Source organism: Sylvia atricapilla, chromosome 4 (genome assembly GCF_009819655.1).
Source record: "Sylvia atricapilla isolate bSylAtr1 chromosome 4, bSylAtr1.pri, whole genome shotgun sequence".
Classification (NCBI taxonomy): Eukaryota; Metazoa; Chordata; class Aves; order Passeriformes; family Sylviidae; genus Sylvia; species Sylvia atricapilla.
In genome coordinates, this window is record NC_089143.1 from 29,195,299 (window position 1) to 29,218,397 (window position 23,099).

At 38.3% G+C, this 23,099-nt stretch overlaps 1 protein-coding gene across 2 annotated transcripts; it reads right to left on the reverse strand.

The window, feature by feature from the left end:
• Positions 1–71: 71 nt before the first annotated feature.
• On the reverse strand, positions 72–22,835 carry NOP14 (NOP14 nucleolar protein). Of its 2 annotated transcripts, XM_066317414.1 has the most exons (18): positions 22,337–22,835; positions 20,279–20,413; positions 19,338–19,479; positions 18,634–18,776; positions 18,086–18,223; positions 16,781–16,903; positions 15,511–15,642; positions 14,326–14,638; positions 12,923–13,053; positions 12,625–12,710; positions 10,899–11,034; positions 8,940–9,041; positions 8,016–8,169; positions 3,331–3,490; positions 2,849–2,996; positions 1,803–1,921; positions 718–873; positions 72–371 (listed from the first exon to the last, which is right to left on the reverse strand). In XM_066317414.1, exons 1-18 carry the CDS (start codon positions 22,532–22,534, stop codon positions 272–274), a joined length of 2,616 nt encoding a protein of 871 aa, XP_066173511.1. In that variant the 5' UTR covers positions 22,535–22,835; the 3' UTR covers positions 72–271. The 2 variants fall into 2 exon arrangements, with proteins under 2 accessions (XP_066173511.1, XP_066173512.1); XM_066317415.1 differs by lacking the exon at positions 8,940–9,041.
• Positions 22,836–23,099: the final 264 nt, after the last annotated feature.

Below are 23,099 nucleotides of genomic sequence, written 5' to 3' on the forward strand. Positions count from 1 at the left end.
TGTGTGTGATCAGGTTTTAGACTTAGAATTCTGATTATTCATCCATATGTTCTCATTAAAACAGGAGCATGCCACATACAAAAGTGTTGTTTTTATTTTCCTTATGAAAAGTTGAGGAATTCCTAATAAACAGGTTCATTTTTTCAAACAAATCCAATGATGTTGTCTCCTCAAAAGGAATGCATCCCAAAAATGCAATTAAAATCTGTTCAAAAGCCGTGATTGGTGTGTTTCATATGGCTGTAAGTTTCCTGCTGTAGATAGGTCTCAATCAATTCTTCCATTTATTCCTTTTCATTGCTTTCCATTCACCTTCCTGTGTAGCAAGGCTACCAAGAAGCTCTTTCACTTTTCTTTTTCTGGCTGAATCTCTGTAAAACAATCAATCAACATATATTATATTTCAGAAAGATTATACTAGGGAAAATAAGTATACTTAGAAAAGAATTATTAATTCATAAGAAGCCACACAATTCTTAAATTTCATCAACACACCATTTAAATAAAAACATTTTACAGCCTCTTAAACCAGAGAAATGAAACCACAAAGCTGAAAACACTTTAAACGATCTCTGTTGAAAATGTTTGGTTTTCCTTGAATTGTCCCATTTTATTTAAGTTTAGTATGGTTGATGACTACAGTCTTGGCACACAGTAAAGAAATGAACACACAGCAGAACAACCCCCAAAGTGGTGCTGAAACAAAGGCTACATTACCTCTCCATGATTTCTGACAGCTGCATTCTAGCCAGATATTGGTTATCTTTCCGAATCTCACGAATGGCTCCTTTAAGTTCACGTTTATGCCTCTGGATCAACTGCTTTCTTTCTTGCTCCTTCTTGCTGCCTGCCTGCTTTCTTCCAAATTCTAAGCTGAAATAAGAATGTATGTGTGAGCACAGAACACCTTAAACCCACAACATGTTCCCAAAACTAACTCAGTATTTTAATTCCTGCATATTATATGAATAAGTTGCAAAATAAGAAGCTGCCCAATGAACATACTGGAAAAACACTCACCAGACCTTCTAACTACACTTCATTATCATACCAATGACCACACCTCAACTCCCCATATGCTGCCTGCACTTGGAAAAGACTAAAAAAGCTAGACTAGAGGAATGGAACACATCTGGAAAAAGATGGAATCTCTCCCCATATATCCTAAATTTTTGCAGAGCTCCTCAGAAGATGCATTTTACAGAAGATGTCTGATCAATTACTTGGAGATCAGTGTGTGTGGCACAGTAAAGCCACCCTCTTCAATTATCAGAATAAATAAAGAAGACACTTTGTGCCCCTGTAAATAACCAATCAGGCTAAAAAAAAAAAAAATCAGCAGCCAATATAAAGCAGATTTCCTGAATCAGAACACTGTTCTATTATCTACAAAACCAAATTAGTGTTTTTCACCACCCATCTTTTACCATCATATATTTCATATACATATGAACTACTCCTTCTTCTGACTTGAGTGCCTGACAGAGCATTCATTAAAGCAACTAACCAGTTAATAACCATCTAATCATCTTGAAACTTGTTAATTTACAATTCATTATACAGGAAAGAGTTGAGTTTCAGTGCTATTTTTCCTGTAAGATAATATTTGCTCTTAAAATTCCTTTCCTTTTTTTTTTTTCTTTCCCTCCCTACCACACAAGTAGATGGCCCCTTGTCATTTATACACAAAATGTAGCAGAAAAGCAGTTCTGTTGCATCCTGCTTTCTAAATCCATGCTAGCTTGCTAAAAATCTTAAGGTTTAAATGCACCTTTCCTTTGCATCCAGTGTTCTTTACTTACACTTTCACAATTTTAGGAGTATACTGTTTCAATGGCACTGGCTTTTTCTTCTCACATATCAGTGGGGTATACTGTTTTACTTTGTTCTCCAGCTCTTTCAGAGCACTGTGATACCATTCCTGAAAATGCAGAACAAATTATAATTGTAAAAGCATATCAAAACCACCATAAATCAAAAACTATTGTAAACTGAATCAACAGTAATGTTCTCCCCTGTATTTTTTCCCTGGGTTAAGTCAGAGTTACTCATTAGGACACTGCTAACACTGACATGCTGGAATCGAAGTTGGGTAATTCTTAAAAGTTTTTGGAAGTCTATTAAAATGGTACCATGAGCAACAAGAAAGGTCTACCTGCTGGTAGTTTCACCAAACAGAGCAAGAAGCAAGACTAAAGGCAGTTTAACTCCGACTCTTCCTTTCATGGTAATTTTAAGAACAGCTGCTTTGTTTTGTTTTTGTTTTGTTGGCAAAAAACATATGCCATTTGACTTTATCTATAAAACTTTGCTCTCTAGGGACATTTTAGAATGAGGAGATGATTTTGCTACATTCAAAAGAGACAGATTAAAAATTTGAATATTATTGCTAGAAAATAAGCAACTATCCTATATAACATACTGACCATTTTACCTATACAGTTATACATATATATCTATATCTACATGTATGTTCAGTTTACCTATACAGTTTACTTTCCCAGTTTGGTACATGTATTTATTTTAACAATGTCTTACAGATTCAATACAGAAGAAGTATGAGAGCAACCAGATGTCCATATTACTCTTATAAATCATGTCACTCATGGAATGCTATATTATTACAAGCTAAGTGCTGTTCAATTCATTTAGATAGGCACGACATCATATATAATGGAAAAATACCTTTTCTAAATATTGTCTGTTTTTTCCACAGGATCATCAAAATGCCTGACCCTTGAAAGAACTTATTGCTTACACTTGTTTTCTTGTTTATGGACAGATGAAAATCCCAGAATTTATTAATAAAACAAACACATTGATTATTTAAATCTTGAGGAATACATACCTGCATTTTTTCAGGATATTCATTAACTGGCACATGTGGTGTAAGGAGTATTCTGACAGGATGCATTATTTCATGGAATGATGGTAAAGATTCATAGAGAGCTGCACATTTTTTAATAAGGTCAAAACACAGGGCTAGACACGATAACCTGTTAATGTACAAAAATTAACAATTTCACATGCAAAAACTGGAGTGGATTTTTAAATAAAATTATCTGAGTTAATTAAATTTGGACTGTTAGCAGAATCCATTAAGACTGCTTGGCAGAACCGCTAGAAATAGCTGTTAATTCAGACTAAAAATTTCACTACTCCCCATAACATACACCAAAAGAATTCCATCAGCAACAAATCTTTATGTCAGCGCACCAAACACAGCAGAACTATCCACTACTCTTCTTTTTACTCCTAAAGAGCATTGTCACTGACATGACACAACAGATGGTCTAGTACTTTTTCTGTTCTTCTGTACTTCTTACATACCTGGTGTGATTTATCTCTGTTCTGCTGGCTTCCTTTAATCTAGTCACAATACTCAATGGCACATTTTGCTTCTCCCAACTTTTCAGATCCTCCTCATCACACACCAGTAACAATTCTAAATTTTTCCCCACTGGTGTAAATGGATGCACTACAGTATAGCCTAAAAAAGCAAGAACAGTCATTAAACAAGATAAATTCTACTTATTTTTTCTGAAGAAAAACAGCCAACTCATTTTACATTTTCAATTGTACTACCTTTAAAAATACTTTTATCTGTAATAAATTTTTCTAAAACCATGGAAAACACTGGAGCATGGGGACACAGGTCAGTGCTCTAGTCACACTGCCCAAGTCACAAGAATACAAAGGCAGGGACTGGGAGAACCAAGTACTGTTCACTGTAGGTCAGGCTTGAGACTAAGGAACCTGACTGCTCAAGTCCCTGGGACCTTAGGCATCTGAGGGTCCTGGGGGAGCCGGCAAGATAAAGCTCCTAAACCACTTTCATATTTGGAAAGTTGTAGCTCCCAGTGACTGGAAAAAGGGAAAAACAATCCTGATTTTTAAAAAGGGAAATAGAAGAGATACAGGAAACTACAAGTTGATCAGCCTCACCTCCATGCCCAGCAAGACTGTGGAGCAGATCCTCCTGGAAACCACAACAAAATGTGCAAAATACAGAGGTGCTCAGTGACAACATGGGTTGTCAAGGCAATATGGCTTAAAGGCAAACTGTGCCTCACAGGTGTGGTGGCCTTCTATGACAGGATTACGGCATTGATAGGTAAGGAAAGAGGAACTGATATCATCCACCTGGGTTTGTACAAGGCATTTGAGATTCTCCTGTGCAACATCCTGGTTTCTCAACTAGAGAGGCATGAATTTGACAGGTGTATGACTCAGCAGATAAGCAATTACTTGGATGGGCACAGCCATAATTGTGGCCAATGGCTCCATGTCCACATGGAGATCAGTTATGAATAGGGTCAGTCAGGGAGTCTGTCCTAGGACCAGTTTTATTGAACATCTTGGCTGGGGACACAGACAGTGGGACTGAGTGCACCCTCAGCAAGCTTGCAGGTGACACCAGGTCTGGTGTGCTTGATACTCTACAGGAAGGGGATGCATCCAGAGGGACCCTGACAGGCTTGAGAGGTGGGACCACATGAACCTCATGAAGTTCAGAAAGACAAACTGTAAGGTCCTGTGTCTGAGTTGGGGCAATCCTACACATGGATACAATGGGATTAAGAGCAGCATTGCAGAGGACTCAGGGTACTGGTGGATGAAAACCTGAACTGACAGTGCACTCTTGCAGCCCAGAAAGCCAATGCATCCTGGGCTGCAACAAAAGCAGTGTGGACAGCAGGTTGAGGGAGGGGATTCTTCTCTACTTCACTGTCATGAGATCCAACTTGAAGGAATGTGTTCAGCTCTGAAATCTCTGCAGAAGGACACAGACATAGCTCAAGAGCATCCAGAGGAAGGCCATGAAGATGACCAGAGGGCTGGAGCACTTCCTATATGAGGGAGCTGGGGTTGCTCAGCCTAGAGAAGAGAAGGCCCTGAAGAGACCTTACAGCAACCTTCCAGTATTTAAATGAGGCCTGCAGGAAAGATGGGGAGGAACTCCATGAGGAAGTGTAGTGGTAGGATGAGGGGTAACAGTTTTAAACTGACAGAGGGTAGATACACACTAGATAAAAAGAAGAAACTCTTCACTATGAGAGTGGTGAGACATTGGACTACAGGTTACCCAGAGAAGTCGTGGGTGGCCCAGCCCTGAAATTATTCAAGATCAGGTTAGATGGGGCTTTGAGCAACCTGGTCTAGTGGAAGGTGTCCTTGCCCATGGCAGGGGGGTTGAGAATTAGATGGTCTTTGAGGTCCCTTTCAACTCAAACCATTCTGCAATTCTTTGGTTCATTCTGTGGATGAGGAAAGTTAAGACTTGTAGGTACACATTTGCCCTGTGGGAAGCATGATGTGCAGTTAAACTGCAGGTTTGGCCCAGGATATGCTTAAGAGGATAGGGCAGGTACAGGACTTTCCTGTGGGGTCACAAGCCAAAGGCTTTGACCACAAGGTGGTCATGAGGCACATGAGCTGGAGCAAGGAGAAGCCACAGCTGCAGTCATGGAGCCTCTCCTGTGAGCCCACAGCAAGGACCTCAGACACACTGTGAAGTCCTCTCCCACTCCAGCTGAGGGGTTTTAAAACAAGAGGAGCACAGAACACAAAACATATACTGGAGCAGGGCATATGAAAAACACTAAAGAATCTCTGTGCACAGATCACAAGCTGATCTGTGAAACTACTTATACAGCAACATGAAAGAAGCATCTGAGGAATTTCATGGCTAAAGGACAAAATAATTTGCATTCTCTGTGCTGGACCTTGGGGGCTTTTTCCCCTCTTTGTTCTCCTTATGTCTTGCAAGCTTGCCACTGAATTGATTTTAAAACTTTTTCAAACTTTAAGTTCATATCATTTACATGCTCTAGAACCTGTATGTGGCTCTTCACAGACAGGCCAGAAGACAGTATATTTAAATAGAGGTTTTTAAGGTTTGAGGCCCAAAGTTTTAAGAGATTATGACACACACAAACTTATGCAAGATCAGGAACTAAGATATGTGAGTTTTATTATCTGCTTTACTTGTGAGAGGATAGCAGATCTTATTAACAATTCAATTAGCTAAAGCTATCAACCATGACAACTCCTTCCCACTCCCTCCACCTACAGCTCTTCTTTTTTATGTTAATATCTTTTAGTCTACATCAGACAGTACTTCAGTTTTTTATGAAGCTGCATTCCATGTATCTTTCTCATGTGAGAAATTTATGGATCAAGATAATAAAATAAAAACATTAAGAGTTTATTTGCTGACTCTACTTAATGTTAAAATTGAATGCCGAGAATTTATTTGGTGTGATGGTGCATCAACATTCCAGAGAGATGTATGTCTGCTTATTTTAAAATATTCTGTGTTGACAGCTTAACCATCACACCTACTAGCAAAACTTCCACCTTGAACATTTAAAAACACAATTGGATACCTTGGGAACTGCAAAACATCAACACTGACTGAAAAGTCCTCAAGGAGAACTGGGCCTCTAATGCATCTTTTATTGAGCTTTTCCTCACTGCTAACAGCAACCAACACCATGCAAATTTAACTAGTGCAAAATCATTAACAAAAATACAAAGAAGGATTTTAAACAAGGTAACAACTGATCAATAATTACCACTAAATATTTTCCAAGTTTCTTATCAAACTTTGCAGAATCCTGTATTTTAACTTTACCAAAACCCTCTGTAGATCAAATATTCCTAAGAGAGTACACAAAGGAGAGAAAATACTTTTAGTACTACATAACCCACCCACTCCATAACCTCTTCCCACCTCCTTCTAAGGGTTCAGCTGTTTGCTTTCTGAGAATCCAGGGCTTAGCTCTGATGCAGCCCAGCTGTGTAACCTTGGCTCACACTCCAGAGGAAACTGCTAAGCTGTGAGAAGCAGCTGGGGCAAGGTCTGTAGTGCACAGACAAGGCAGATAATAAAGGTGAAACTGCAATGTTAAGTTAGCTGAAAAAAGGGATCAGTGGCAGCTCAAAAATTCAAAATGGAAAAAAAAAAAAAAAGCAGCCAGCATGGAAAGGCAAAAAAGTCCTGAAGGGAAAGGAAGGGAGCTGCCTACTGAAGTACTGGAATACTGTGACAGAAGCTAAATCTTCCTCACCAGACTGATGACTATTTAGAGAATAGACTCTAAAGGATCTTATCAAGAGTGATAAGCATACTAATGCATAGTGTGTAGTTCATTAAATCCCAGATATCTTGTGGGCTTATCAAATAATTCAATTTTTCATTTGGTAATATCCTGCCTGCAGAGTCTCCTCCTGCCTGCTGCGCTCAGACAGAGATATTGACACGTGAATTAGTTACTATACTCTGACAAAACTCCTTAAAAGTAAATTATTGTCACTGAACTGGTCAACAGAGACCCAGAATCAGAATAGCTGTAAAGACAAACTAGTAAAAAAAAAAAAGTAAGAGAGACTGGAAAATGAAAAAAAATTGCTAACATAGGGATCACACTGAAAAGATAATTTTGCTATCCCTGTTGTCTGTGCAAATTGTTAAGTTTACACACTTACATCACTAATCCTGCTTGTGGGGACAGCTGCTCCTCTATTACACTACTACAGATCCATGTCAAATAAGGCAAACTACCAGTTTTGTGATATACATCTCTCATTTAGGTGATACAGCTATTAGCTGGAGATAAAGGCTATCTGCAGCATGAGCTGCTGCCTCACTGTGAAGTTACAGGGTACTCATCAGGAATCCATTAAGAACTCTGAATTTCAGAAAACAGTCCAGTCACACAGTCTGTTTAGAACGACAACATTGCAAAAATACTGCACTGTGGCCAACATGAGTTCATTTCCTTTAATAACTTCAGTCCTTTCCTTCCTGCCAACAACACTAGAGGATCTAGTTCATAACAAGATGCCCAAGAATCAAGGTTGTTTTTGGCTGAACTAGCAGATGATTTTGGCCATTTGTTCAAAAACAATTAAATCAGTGTGAAATATTTGTATTTAAAAAATTTAAAAGATAAACCCCAATACTAAAATGGACTCTAAATTAAATACTCATTTACTCTAAACAAACTCACCCTGGGCCTGTTTTTTGGGTAGAGAGATGTGAAGTACTCCAAGAAGGAAATTGATGAGTTCTGGTACAAATCTTCTGGAGAGAGATACATATTCCAGGAACAAACAGCATATAAATAACCCTTTAATAACATCCTGCAATGTTGCAATGCGGCACTAAAACAAATAAGAACAAAATATTCCTAATTAAAAGTCTATATATCACAAATACAGGATGCCCCCAAAAGACAAATTAACTGCATTTTAAGCATTTGAAGTCTATAAAATTAGAGCCTTTGATCTTTGATGAGAACTACATTGGCTTTCCCCGGTCCTCAACTGAAGAGTATCTGCAGAACTGAGTAACAGGTTTATCAGAACTCATTTAGCCACTAGAAGGTGCTAAACCACAAACAATAAATTCTTCAGAAACGAACCAGGGAAATAGAAGGCTCAGAGCAACTTGGCAGCAACAGAACAATTAGCTCAAGACTTTTGAGACGTATAAACAGGATACTAGGATAGAAAAAGGACATATTTTAACTCAAAGCACTGCATTAGGTACATTTTCAAGGAAAACAAATACTGCCAATTTTTTCAGTAAGTAACCTCTCACGAATGAAGAAACGCAATACATGGAAAAGAAACCACTAAAGAATTACTTTTCAGTCTGTTCTATTAGTCCCATGTAATTTATCATAGAAGGAACTCTGTTGTGACAGCTTGAAATATTGAAGAGATACGGTTTTGTGAGTTGGACTTTAGCCTGCAAGGCTGTTTTCCTCTTCACCCCTTCTTCCAATTACTACCTGTGGCTATGCCAAACACTAAGCTCCCTTTTCAAGTACATCGACACCATATATATTAATGCTAACATATGTATTTGGAGTCTGAGGAAGAAATATATATGTGAAATCATATACTGAGGCACAACATCACAAACATACCTTAGTAAGTAGCTGACTCATGTATATAAAAGCAGGTGTTACAACTGGGTGCCAGAAATCAGAAGTCGGAAACAGCAGAGATACAATTTTCAAATAAATAAGCTGATTGCACATAAAACAGAATAAAGCAAAATATAGTTAAGACATTATTTCCAGGATCTTGACCTTATACATATGTAACTTTTGAATGAGTAACTGCCACACAGTAGTCAAAAATACTACAATATACGTAATTTTGAGAAATCTGGTATGATACACAACCTATTTATTGAGACAACTATTAAAGCTAGACAAGAAAAAGGAATATTCATTATGAGATACCTGCTATATGTCTTACATTGGATTGAGTGAGGCAGCTGAAAGAACAAGGACAACTGAGAAGGATCTCTGGCTCCCAACCCCATTTACTCCATGAGAACATCTGATCTCCTTCAGCTCACCACAATCACATACTCTCACACCACAAACACAGGAGCAAGGGGCCACACAGGACCTGTGACACCTTTCAACCAGTCCTCAACAGAGACAATGAAGTGACCAGAATCCTCAGGCACTGGCACACACCAACAAACAGCTGCAGCCAAAAGAACTAAGCAGTGATTAGGTACACTTATATTGAAGGGGACTTCAGAGAGCTACAAGTGACCTGTCAAGACCATATAGAAATTAAACATCAGCTGCAAGGTAATTGTGAAAAATAATTAATTGGATATTTACACAGTAAAGCAGATAGAAGTAAAATTTTACTGCTTCCTCTCTGCTCCTCTACTCTCCTGAAGTGTTTTGGTTACTAAATACTCTGAATTGCAGGCTAAGATAACAGTAGGCATATGAAAAGCCTACTAAGACAGCTGATCTATGGAATATTCATTCAAACAAGTGCTTTGAGAACATAAAGTGATATAATTTCACCCTAAAAGATAATGACGGCCTGCAACCTGGGAAAGTCCAGTGAAGGGAATGAAAGCCAGAATTGTGACTGGTGTTAAAAGGGTGATGGTGACAAATTAAAAACTGAAGTTGAAAGCTCTCTACAATACATTTCCTGCAAACCTCAAAATATTCTAAATAAAGACTCTTCAAAAGAACTCAAAATATCTTCCAAGCTGGAAGAACCAAGCACTCAGTCTATTTTCCTTCAACAGTCTAATTATTCCATTAGGCAGCAGCAATTCATCAAGCTGACAGAAAACAAGTAGCTCCCTCTGAATTAGATTTATGGTTTGTCTTTGAAACTTTACTACATTTTAAAAACACTCATTTTCCATATGCTCCCTTCTTGAATTCTCCAACAGCCATTTACCTAGACACTGTAAAAGGCATCTGTTCACATTTAACATGGCAAGTCAAAATGGGATTTTTACAATACAAGGAAAGAAATTCTTTCCAAGGCACTAATTCCACCATTATCATATATAAAGTAATAATAAATGCTGTATTTTTATACCCATAATAATGTTTTCTTGGTAGGTTTTTTTGTTTGGTTGGTTGGGTGTTTTTTGGTTTTGTTTTTTTTTTAACCTAAGAGATATTGCAGAGATATTGCACTTCTATGGAGCACTTTTTTCAAACGTTTGTACTTAACACAATTAAAGAAGTCACAACATAACAGATATTATCACTTCTTCCTAAAACTACCTATTTAAGTTTTCATCAGGAAAACAAACAATGTTCTGCTATGAAGACTGGAAGGACAATTTGAAGATCTTTTCCCCTTACTAATTCCACAGTCACACTTCTGTTCTGAGGAATGTGTGGGTGTATTGTTTGCTTCTTAGGGGTGGGTGTTTTTCATTGTTGAGGAGATTTTTGCTACAACTTATCTCCAGAAAGGCAATTTAAAACATTGAAAAGCATATAAAGTCATAATGCTAATAATTCACTATATAATGTCATCTTGCACTTTTTATCAGTCTGTACTAATGCAAAGAGATAATCCCAGCAATGTGCATTTGTTACCGTGTCTAAACCTGGATATGTTGCACGGCCTTTGACTTCAATTACTTCTTCCAGATCATGTGCAGCGTCTCGAAGGATAAACTTGATACTGTCACTGGCTGCCTCAGGAAACATCTGGCAAAGATTGTACAATGGCCTATTAACAAGAGATTCAAGTCATAATCAAATTACACCACCAATGTTAATAAAAAATTGATTTTTAAGCACCCACAGGAAGATGTCTGGTGTTCCATCTACATTGTAACAATAACAAATTGCCTGCAATAAATGCTTCTTTTTTTACAATATAGATTAATACTGTCATTTAGTTTACAGAGACAAGTATTTTTCATTAGGCCTTGTGAGAATCCTTGCGTTGTAGGTTTCTAAATCTTAAATAAAAAATTATTTCAAACTTTAAAATACACTCCTAAATCATTGGCTAAGGTTATGATGTATCTTTCTGAATCTCCTAACTTTAGATATTGCTGCAGTGAAGTATGCTGGCTTATACTGGACAGCCCAGTATTCTAAACACTCTTAGGCAACATTAAACAACATGTAAGGCAGAAATGTGGTTAGCAAAATTATTACTGCAAACAAGAAAAAAGCCACCCAAACACAAAGTTAGATCAGCTCCGGGTCTATGGTCCGTGCCTACAGGCATATGCAGTCTGGAGCCTGCATCTGTTTGGTGTCCCAGTATTTTCACTGAAATTTGTCTGAATTGATATTAATATATGCCAGCTCTAAAAGACAACCAAAATATATTTACCCTTTGGTAAAAACCATGTGTGACAGTATCAATGAGTCAGAGCTCTTCCTGATGAATGCAACAGAGCAATTAATGCTAATGTTGCACAGAACAGATTTTTAAAATCTTACTGACTTCAGCATGAAATAAAAAACAAATGCTGAAAACTACATAAAAATAACTTTTTGAAAGAAAGCTATCTATCCTGCAAAGTCAAGACAGGAACCACAGACCAATTTTGTTTGGAAGGGACCTTTGGAGATCATCTGATGCAGCCCCCTGCTCAAAACATGGCTAGCTTCAAAACCTATCAGGCTGCTCATAGCTTTGTTGAGCTCTGTCCATCTTCACAGCTTCTCCGGGAAACTGAGAAAATATTTTCTTTAAATCTAACTGCAATTTCCCTTGTTGCAGCCCTTGCCCATTGACTCTTGTCCTTGGCTTTATACCTCTGAGACAAACTTGGTTGTTTCCTCACAGCCTAACTGGCTGTCAGGTATTTGAAGACAACAATGCCAAACTGACAACTTCCTCCAACATGTTTAGTTGGAATTTCCATATGAGCTTACTATAACACTTGTAATTCCATTTTCATCTAGCTCCCTGAGTGAATTCACAGAACTAAAACTCATGGAAAAAACAGAGACTGCAACAGAAACTGCACAGTGTCACTGCAAAGCTTAAAATCCTTTATCAGCTGTCTAAATAATCTCCTATACAGAAGTTTCATGCATACATGGTATTATTTATCCAGTACCCACAAAAAGCATCTTGCAGATCAAAAAATACATCCTGAAGTTTTGAAAATCTCTTGGTATATTTAAGATCGAGTAACACTTGAAACAAAGTTAAAACATAAAGGCTGAGAGTTACCTCAGCTGCCAACAAGTTCTACAGGATATCTGAAACAAGCAACAAGCTAAATGCTTTACTCTAGGTAGCTTTTCTCTTTAAACCCTGAAGGAGCAGAATTCCATAGGATTTAATACTTACAAGACCAGTTTGTCAATTTTTCTGAGCTCTGGTAAATCCAGAGTTGCTAACTCTCCAACATATTCCAAAAGGAAGCCAAACAATTTCTGCAAGAAGCATAATATGTTAATATTACTAAAGTTTTTCTTCATTGTACATATTCTTAAACAGTGATATATTCTTAGAAAAATGAAGATAATCCTGTTAATTCTATTGTTACTCACAACAAAGAAGCATGTATATTTTATACTGCTCCCTGAATACTCACTAAAACTTACTCTGGAATTAAATGTTATTTTAAACATAAAACAGAACATACTTCCAACTTTGCTTTGTTTCCCACTGCAAGGCTTGGATGATTGCATTTCTGAATCCTCTCCAGTATAATAAGCTGTTCTTCTATTGTTCTTCCAGCCAATAAAGACTTAAATGTCTCGTAGGACTCAGGAACTACAAAATAAAGCCAAAATTTGACCACAATCTCAAACTTTACATCTTTAATTCAGTGAATGTGCAACAAATTTCCAATCTCAAAATGCTATAGTTTATAAAAAAGAAACCACAGATGTTTTAAAGAACTACCTTTAAAATACTAATAATCTATAAGCATGTATGTAGCAGTATTTCTATGAACATAGGTCAGAAAATAATGTATTTTTCAATCCTTAAAACTCAAGTCATCATAGTCTATTTACCATGTATGCTGAGCAGCAGAACTATGTTGACACAAAGCAGAATTAAACCTAAACACGCATTCAACCAAAAATGTTACCGTAATACAGTTAGCTTTATGTTTAATCCACACCTATTTAGCTTTTGTGTGAAGAACAGTAAGAAAAGTAACAATATGGCCACAAACAGAAAATTATTTAAAAAAAAACCCAAAGCCCAACAATCCTGGCATATATTTAGTTTTTACAGAAGTCAACATGCTAGAAGACATCCTAACTAGTGGTGGTTTTTTGAGTTATTTTTATATGACTGCTTTCTGGTTAAAGCAAATCCTGAATGCAATTCAAAAAGCCTTGTGCAGTAAGTCATCATCTTTTGATGGAAAAACACAAGCACTTAAGGAAGTTGTTTGAAAGGTTGTTTAATCTTGCATCAAATACTTCTGTTAGAGAAATCTACACTAGAACAATAGTTAGATGAATTATGTACTTAATAAGAATGAATGTTTTGTGTACTACTTGAAACATGTCTCCTCCTTCCTGCTAGGCATGGACCCAAGACCAGCTAGACTTTGAGTGTCTCTACCATAATGCAACGTTACATCACAGGGATTAAACTTCAGAATCCTGTCTCTCCAAGCATCTTCTGACAAAAGTGTCAGTTCAAACACCAGAGAAACTAAGTATAGACCATAAAATACTGTTCTGGCTTCTCTTAGGTAAAACAGTAGCACTTTGGATTGATAAGCTGGTTGCCTTTAGAAAGGAGCACAGGTATTTTTATTTTACTCCCCTGTTTTTATCTTCCAATTCTGATGCTGCTCAGAGGCACAGAAACTACTCTGGGATGAAACAGATCTGGTTCCTACTTCTTCAAGCATGATTAGGTTTACTCACTAAGAACAGCAGTTAGTGGCTGCTCTTCAAATAGTAAAAGACAACTAAGAAGCAAAACTTCACGAATGAATGCAAGACCTACAGGGCAGAGAACCTGACTGGTTGTTACAAACCCCCAGACAACATGGGATCTTTGGATCAGTCCTCTACTTACCAGCAAATGTATAGGGAAGCTCTGATTTGGCAGCTTCTGTCTTTGGATCTGATTTCTCCACATTCTGTGATTCATCTTCATTTGCCTTGTGTTTCTTCTCTTCTTTATTCCCTGCAGCTTCCTCTTCACTCTCAAGATCAGATTCAAGATCAGAGTGACTATCTGCAGCATCATCCTCCTCATTTTCACTTGCAGATTCTTCCTGACTTTCTTCTTCATTCTCATCATCTTCCTCCTCTCCTTCCTCCTCTTCTTCTTCCTCTCCTTCCTCCTCTTCTTTCTCCTCCTCATTTTCAATATCAATTTTTCCATCCTGTCCATAGAGAAAACAAGCCAGTTAAAACACTGGTTAAGTGGCAGCACCTCACCAAAATCACCATGCAAAGCTATTTTAAGTAAGTATGAAGAAAATTTGAGCCCTGCTACCCTAACCAGGCAGTGAATGCCAGCAGTGCCAGCCAAGAAGGCATATTAGGGAGAGAACATACATATAGGTATAAAAAGTAGGGTATTTTCAAGAGGCTGTAAGAAACTGGAAGACGAGGTAGTTTATGAGGAATAAAAGAAATCACACAGAAGGAAAACTAGCAGATGATATGAAAAACATCATTCTTCAGAAACCACCTTAATCAAAGACACATCAGAAATCTACTCATCTTTAGACTGAAATTTGGTGGAAACTGTATCAATACAGTGAAAATTAAAAACAAAACCAAAACCCAGAAATGCTAAAGAGCCTCCTCTTCAACCCAGCAGGCAGTGGCTGAGAAGGCTACTCTAACAGCAGAATAGTCAGGAGACTTGATACTTGTAAGACCACACAGAACACAGCATCCAGTTTTAGGCCTTCAAATACAATAAAGGTATTGATAAACTGCAGCAAGTTCAGCAGAAAGCCACCAGGACTACTGGGGGCTGGGGCACCTGCACTGTGGGGAGAGGCAGATCTGGGCTTATTCAGCCTAGATATTAAAAAAACCTCTTGAGAATAAGGGCAGTCAGTGTACATGTCTCTGAGTAGCCTCCACTCTTGGAGATTTTCCAACAGACTGGATCTGAGTAAACTGGTGACTTCATAGCTCTGAGCAGGAGGTTGGATTAAATGTCTCCACAGAGCTCACTTGCCAACTGTGTTTCCTAATCTTCTTTACAGACCTCTGGAAATTCAGAAATTTTTAACCTTACCTTGTAAGACAATAAACGTCTGTCATCTTTATCCAGGATAAAGCCATCAGCTAGATCATCAGCTGACATGTGGCTGGGTCTCTTTTTATTTGCCTCTTCATCCATTCCACGCATTCGACGTAATCGATCTGCCTGCGTTTCACAACAAATACCACACACAGATGTAAGACATTCACATCAATCAGGTAGCTACACCAAAAGGGAAGACCTACTGAAGAAATACTACAGCTAAGAAAACACAAGGGAAAAACAGTTAATTTGGATTACTCAAAAAGTTGGTGAAAAAAAACCAAAACCAACCAACAACTTGAGAAATTATGGGCAAAAGCTGACAATGCCTTCTTTTTTTGTAAGGAGTACAGTCTGATAAGAGCACACAGTCAGTTGGATTAGCTTATTTAAAAAGCTTTAAAACTGGGTTAACCAGAAGCATTGTGTTCTTTTATTTTAGAATTTATTTCCTTTGCTTATGGGACATCATTACTAGAAAATAAAAGCTTCTAAAGTGTTTCAGGATTCTGCAGTTTGGTGTTTGTGTAGTAAGTTTGTTTGGTGTGTGTGTAACAAGCTTGTAGTGAACACAACCATATCCTAAGATTTTTGAGATACAGACTGAGCATCAAACTCTAAGATGGTAAGAGCAAAAAAAGTCTCAGTTCTGCTGTTAGATACTGAGCTGCTCTGATGTAATCTCAAGGTAGTGAATTCCTTACAGTCTTAAATATGTTCTTAGTATACCAAAACAAAAAGAAAGAAAGGAGTGAAACATTTACCAAATTATTCCATCTTCCCATAAGACTCAGTATGCCATATGACAGAAATAGCAAGCAACATATCCCAAGACATTCCTATCCCTCTGCAAAGCAAAGCTATGCAGATGAAAGGCTCTTCCAATAGCAGAAGAAAACAATAAATTACTTGCCCAGTGTATTAATTCAACTGCTGTGCAACACGATACTCCACTAACTTAGAAGCACCCCTCAACTCCGAGTAATGTAAAACATTTAAAGGCAAATCAAAGTAACATCACATTTTTATTGAAGGAAGACTGACTCACTTCATAAACCTTCACAGTCGCATACTAGGCCTATGGGGTTTTTTTTGTTTTGTTTTTATATTAGATTACAAACACAAACAGATGATTTCCTGAATTCACCCTCTGACGAACTGTAGTTTAGTACAGCCACTTACAATCTAAGGTCAAGCAATGAATTTAAACAGTCACTCCCAAAGGATGGGCCCCAAAAAATCTCAGCCATAAATGGTATACCTCGAGCTTCTGGAGTCGGGCCTGCTCCTCTTTGGCCAATTCCTCTTCTGTCTTCAGCCTTTCTGAAGGTTTTGCTTTCATCTCAAATCCAAGTTCTCGAACAATCATATCATATTCATCAGGCTAAAGAAATAGTTATACAATTGTTTATTATCTTAAGTTTCATTATTCTGCTTTGCAGCCATCCCTCTGCCAGACTAACAGCTAAGAAATCAGACTGTTAAGATAAAAGGAAAAGACTGCTTCCAAAGCAAGCTGCAAGAACACTCAACTCAGAATTAAGACAAAGAGAAATCGTCCTGGAATTTCCCCCTTCCTAACTTAAGTTACTCACAACTAAAAAACTTAAAAGGAGTAACTTATTATTACTTATGATTACTTAGTACTTAAAAACACCTCCAATATATTATTAACAAAACACAGCCAGAATTAATAAATTTATAATTTATGTTTCACTTTACACTGCCACAAGAGATAAGCCTTTGCTAGTTCCAGTACATAGCTGGAACACGTAGTTCCAGTCTAGCTTAAAGAAAATAAAAAGGGATGCTGATATTCAATAAGCTTCAACATGCCACAGAGCAACTTAAACTCAAAAACCAATACACCAAACTATGAACTTTTGGTCCAATATTTTCTGTTGTGCTTTGAGATCAGTTTTAATGCAAGACTGAACTAATTAACTGATGCTATGAAATCTGGACTCTACAGCAAAACAATAAATGGAAATGCACAATGTTCTGCAAGATAATACACATTTCTAGAAGAAAAAAGGCTCAATACAATGCCTATTCTTAGACATAAAAGTTTATTTCCCTTAGTATAGAACATAGATGATAGAAAAAGCATGAAACCATAAGATATTAACTCAAAAGTAAATTACTTTCATTTCCCTTTTTGAAAGGGACAGAGCCCAGATTCTACAAGGAAATGTCTGTTGTCAAGTACAAGTTGTTTTATCAAAGGAACACTCCAAAAGCACTCACTATAGGTCAGTGCTCCCAACAATTTTATTTCTTCAAGAAAATCTATCTGTCCTATATATAAGCTGTAGTCAGGAGTGTTGCTCAGTCTGCAACCTCCCTCTCACTTGATAACTAAAGAAAAGCAATAATTAATTAAAACCAAAGAAATCATACAAAACCCTATATTCCTCCAACTAATTAGACTGGAAGCACTCCTTCAATGTGAATGGTAGCAAACATTTTTGTTTTTAAGTGATGAACTTGGCCTCATACTTCAGCAACTACAAGTCAAAACTACAGATTACTAGAACCAAGAAAATTAGTCTAGTCAAAACCTTACCTTGGGTTTTTCTACTTCTTTGTCCTTTCTCTCTGACTTTGGTGTTTTGTGGACAATAAGGGTTTGGATTTCTTTCCAGTCTTTGTCAAGTTTTTCTGTCAGTTCTAAGGCACTTTCTCTCCGAGTTTGCCTCTCTTGCTAGAAAAATAAAACAAAAACAAATGCAGCAGTTATGTTCAGATGGACATGACATAGCATTTACAACTTAAAACCAAAACGGTCTCTTTAACAAATCGATAATTTCAAATATTTAACATTTTGAAGCTGCAAACATTCTTTGTGGAAGAAGAAGTACAGAGCCATGCTGAATGGTATAAGGGTTGGATTTGGAAAACAGGTGTGACCTGGGGGAGACTTGGAGATACAAATGAATGGCAGATACACAAGTTATCTCTAAAATGCCTACAAAGTCAGACTTTATTCAAGGAGCTTGGACCCTCAGACAGCTTTCTTCTGTTTTCTATGCCATTATTATTCAATTCTACAAACACAGAAACGGTGATAGCTACTTAATCATGTTCACTTGTACTTCAGGGCTAAACACTCACCTTTTCTTGTTTAGATTTGGCTATCATCTCTTCGATGAGTTCTTTCCTAGATTTAGGTTTTTCCTCTTCATCTTGCTGTTCACTTGACACTTTTTTACGAAGGAGGCCTCCACCCCCTCCAAAGTGAGCAGCAGTTAATTCAGCTAGGAAAAAAAAAAGAGTAGAATGTAAGTCTTTCAAATCCACACACGACTGCAAGAGGGCTGCTGCTGGGGCAGTACCTCTCTATTCTTTGAGAATAGGTGAAATTTTTACTATTGCACCAATCATGCATTAGTCCCATCCCTGTGGGAATGGTCACACCAAAAGAGATTATGTCAGATACATAATTTACACTGACAAAATACTTGGTATGAAGTAGGATCATGTTTTTTTCCAGCATTTATCCAACATGTAGGTCCAAAGATGCAAGAAAGCAACCAGAAAACTCACACTGCAGATTCTGGCCAAAAAGCTCAAAATCCAGAAACCTCTTTATGCCAAAAGCTCACAGAGTAAAGAGACTTGCCAGTAGTATGTCCCACTTAACCACTGCTAAAATCCAGAGAGCTGGTCTGTGTGTGGCTAAGAAGTAATCAAATCTGGTTTAAACATTCTAACCAAGAACATGATCCTCTCTCTCACATAGAGACAGTACTAAACAAATGATGTACACGTTCACCAGTAACAAAATTACCAATGAAACACCAGCTGGCACTTCTTACCTGACAGTGTTCCTCTCTCTTCTGTGTCACTGTCACTATCAACAATATCATTTAGTTTTTCAATTTCTGCCAAAGATTGGCCATAATGAGTCAATTCCTCATCTTCATTAAGATTATAGATATTCTTCTTCCCGTAATTTTGCTAAGAACAGTAAAACAAACCAATAAAATATAAAAAAATCTTCAGATTTCCAGGCAACAAAATAACACAGCCTTTAGTTTAGTGCTAGTTGAGGAGATTCTGATTTTGGTCTTTTGCTGGAACTTAACAATAGAATAAGAGCACTGCCAGACCAATATTTTCATTCAAATACATTTTAAGTGAGAGAGTGTCATGTCTCTCTTATACTAATGTACAAATAGACTAACTCAGGAAACCTTGGGAAGCTGAAGTTTTATTTATGCATCAATAACATCAAAATGTTTAATTACTGCATTTCAGGCCTAATGAAACAGACTTCAACCTATAAAAATTACACTGCTTAATTCTGGGGACTGAGTATGATGAGGCAGAAAGGATAGTACTGCACATCCAATTCACAGTACAGAATGGCAGCAAGTTACAGAGTTCTACTCAGCTACTGAATATACTTGATGGTGACAGCCTTTTTCTTATTTAACTCCTAAAACAAAGCAGTCAAAGAAAACCAACTAATCAATGAATCTGCTTATAACTACCTTTTTTGCATGTCAGCACTCAAAGAAGTCTCTGCTTCAAACAGTTGTCTTGCAAAACCAAAAACATTTAATTAAAAATTCTCTATTTCCACAAAAAATTCCTTTTTAGTAAGTTCCACATCTATAAAATTAAAAATAAAGCATTACCCTGCAAAACCCTCTATTGCAGGGGGCACTCCCAACCTACAGATTCAAGCGTGCCTTGTGGTTTTGTGTTCGGCTTTCTTTTGTTTTTTTTTCTTTTGTTTTTTTTAATTGTTTACCTGTCTTTCCAGAGCGAATCGTCTGATCATCTTTTCCTCAGGAGTTATTTTGGTGTTATATTCACCAAAACGTTTATCTTTAAACACATTTGTCTTTTCTCTTTCTTTATATTCTTTCAGTAATGTTTGATTGCGCTAGAAGGAAACAGACAAAAGGAGATAAAATTAAAAGAACAGAGAGTAACTACTTCCAAAGTCAACATAAAAAAGACACCATAGTATCCTGCCAACATAACCATATTGCCATCATATCATAAATAATAATTTACCAGAATGCAATGAAAGAGAAGGAAAAATTAACATGATAAAAAGATGGGAAGCTCATACAATACATTCAGATCAAGTTCTCTTACAAGCACCCATGTGAAGATAAAACGTTACACCGTATCTCCCCTTTATTTTATCACATACAAAACCTGGGCATTTACACTGAAGAATTCTGATATGTCTCAAGCTTAGTAAAATAACATATTAAAGAAAGAAAGAAAAAAAAAAAGCCAGCAAAAGCCAGCTGAACTTTTTTTGGTCATTTCAGTTAAGACATAAAAGCCTTGAGTGGATGCACACATCTAGCCTTGTCACTGCTGAACATGGGGAGGTCAAGCATCAGTCAGTAAAAAGAAACTGATCACACCTATACAAGGTACTTACTATGTGCTCTACTTTTGGGACAGGTAAGGAGAAAGGTCACTGGCATTGGGAAGTAAACCTAATTCATGACAAATATCTGATTTTTCTTATTATAAAATAAAACCTCAAATCCTAAAATGTGATGTAAATGTAAATGTGATATACAACATCAATGAAGTTTTCCAAAATCTTGACAAATAGTAACAAAATCCAAAAGCTAATTTATAATTTTGTGCTGAAGATATTTCAGATGCTGCTGTAAATGACACTATAATTCAGGTTTCATCTAATATTGTGCCAGTTCTACCTTCTATTTACTTCTTACAGTGACCATACATCACGCAGCTGAGACACTGTATATGAACATTAATAACTCTTAATATGCTAGGTACCAAAAAGCATTTCTGTGCTTTATTTCGTACTCAATTATTTTATTACTTCTCCTATTGATAAAACAAAAAATACTTAGTTTATCATTTTACATGTATTGTGAAAGATTATCTCTTTGCTTTTGCAGCACTTGCCCTTCCAGTAAGTACTTTAAATTCTCTTCAACAACAGCATGCACGTAACAGGGCACAGAATCTCAGGGATATACTTTCAAATTACCCTTTTTTTCAGTTTTAACTCAATCTACAGAGGTTTTAACTTCTTTGCTGGTTTGTCCGAAGTGACAGACCACTAAAAAGTCCAGTGTTACACCCAGGGACAAGGCAGGCTGCTGGAATCCCATATGCAAAGTATGACACACTCTCCTTTATGCATCACAGATTGTAGTCAAATAGCTACTGACGGTAATAGAGAAAGAAAAAGAGGCATTTTGAAAATGGCACAAGAATTGAAGATAAAAAATTAACTTTTCTCAAGTTGTATGGTCATTCTTGACAGCAGGGGTAAAGACCATTACATCCCAACATACTTCTACAACGCGACTATATAACCAGTGCTCAGAAACATCACCCGCATTTGCTTTCCAGATGAACTGTAGTTTCTTCGTAGCTACACAATTCTCACCGCATCGCGACCTTAGTGCCCTTTCAATCTTTCGCTACTACACCAACGTTACAACATTATCGAGAAGCTTAACATCCCGTGATCACCAGAACCGACTAGTATTATGAACACTGACTCTGGTCCAGTACTTACTCGCCGACAACACGTGCCCTTGTATTGTGGACCTGGGTAACTTGAGAATAGAACCATTCCCACACAAACAATAAGGAAAACGTGCACTACTGAACCCTGTGGGTTGCACCGGCCGGAGCCATTCCCCGAACTCTCCATCACCCTCTGAGCACTCAGAGGTGACCGGCCACTCCTGTGCGCAACAGAAGTGGTCGCTTATTTCACCTGAGAGGGCTCCGGCCTTATCATATCCCCCACATCCACAGATACCATCCTTCCTTCCTGCTTTGGATGTCTTCTTACCTTCTTGATGGCCTTGGACCGTGAGACACCAGGCAGCCCCACATCATTTTTGGTCTTCCTCCCCAAGATGTCAAACTTCTGCCTGTTGACTTTCACCTCAAAGGGGTTGCTCTTGACCACGGCCATCGCCGACTTCACGGGGCCCTTTGCTGTGGAGGGCACTAACACCTTTCTCTTCCGCTTCGCCGCCTTCCCCATCTCTGCTCCGGCTGCCTGCGGGGACGCGGGGGGGAAGCAGCGGCTCAGCCCTCAGTGTGCGCCGTCAAGACTGGAGGTGCGAACGGGGAGAGCAAAATGGCGCCCAGGGGAGCGGTAAAACTCCCCGAATTTCCCCTTGGCCTGACCCCTGCCCTCCGCCACAGCTCCGTGAGAGCCGGAGGAGCGTGAAGCGGAGGAGAGAGCGCAGGGGAGGAGTGAGAAGAGAGAGAAGTGAACAGCGCGGCCCCAGCACGCCCCTCAACCCGCCGTGCCCAGCACCACCACATGCGCACCGACAGCTCGCCACCTCTCGCGAGAGTTTTGCCAAATACCGCGATATTTACAGCTCTACTCCCCGCCCGCTTTGGGGCGATACCGGGGAAGGTTTTACGCACTACATATCCCAGCGAGCCCGCGAGACACCGCGCGCGTGTCCGCAGCGCATACCGCGCTCTGCCTGCTGGGACTTGCAGTCCCGGTAGCGGTGAGGGGGCGGCAGCGCAGGGGCGGCGCTGCCTGAGGCGGGCGGAGGAGCCATGGCCGGGGCGGGCGGGCGCTGCCCGCT

Excerpts from the sequence above, each read along its gene's own strand:
- NOP14 (XM_066317414.1), bottom strand. The coding sequence starts at position 22,534 with ATGGGGAAGGCGGCGAAGCGGAAGAGAAAGGTGTTAGTGCCCTCCACA. Across the intron at positions 19,480-20,278 it reads GATTCGCTCTGGAAAGACAG|CAAAATTACGGGAAGAAGAA; the intron begins GTAAACAATTAA and ends TACTGTTCTTAG. Across the intron at positions 11,035-12,624 it reads AAAATTGACAAACTGGTCTT|GCCATTGTACAATCTTTGCC; the intron begins GTAAGTATTAAA and ends TCTTGTTAATAG.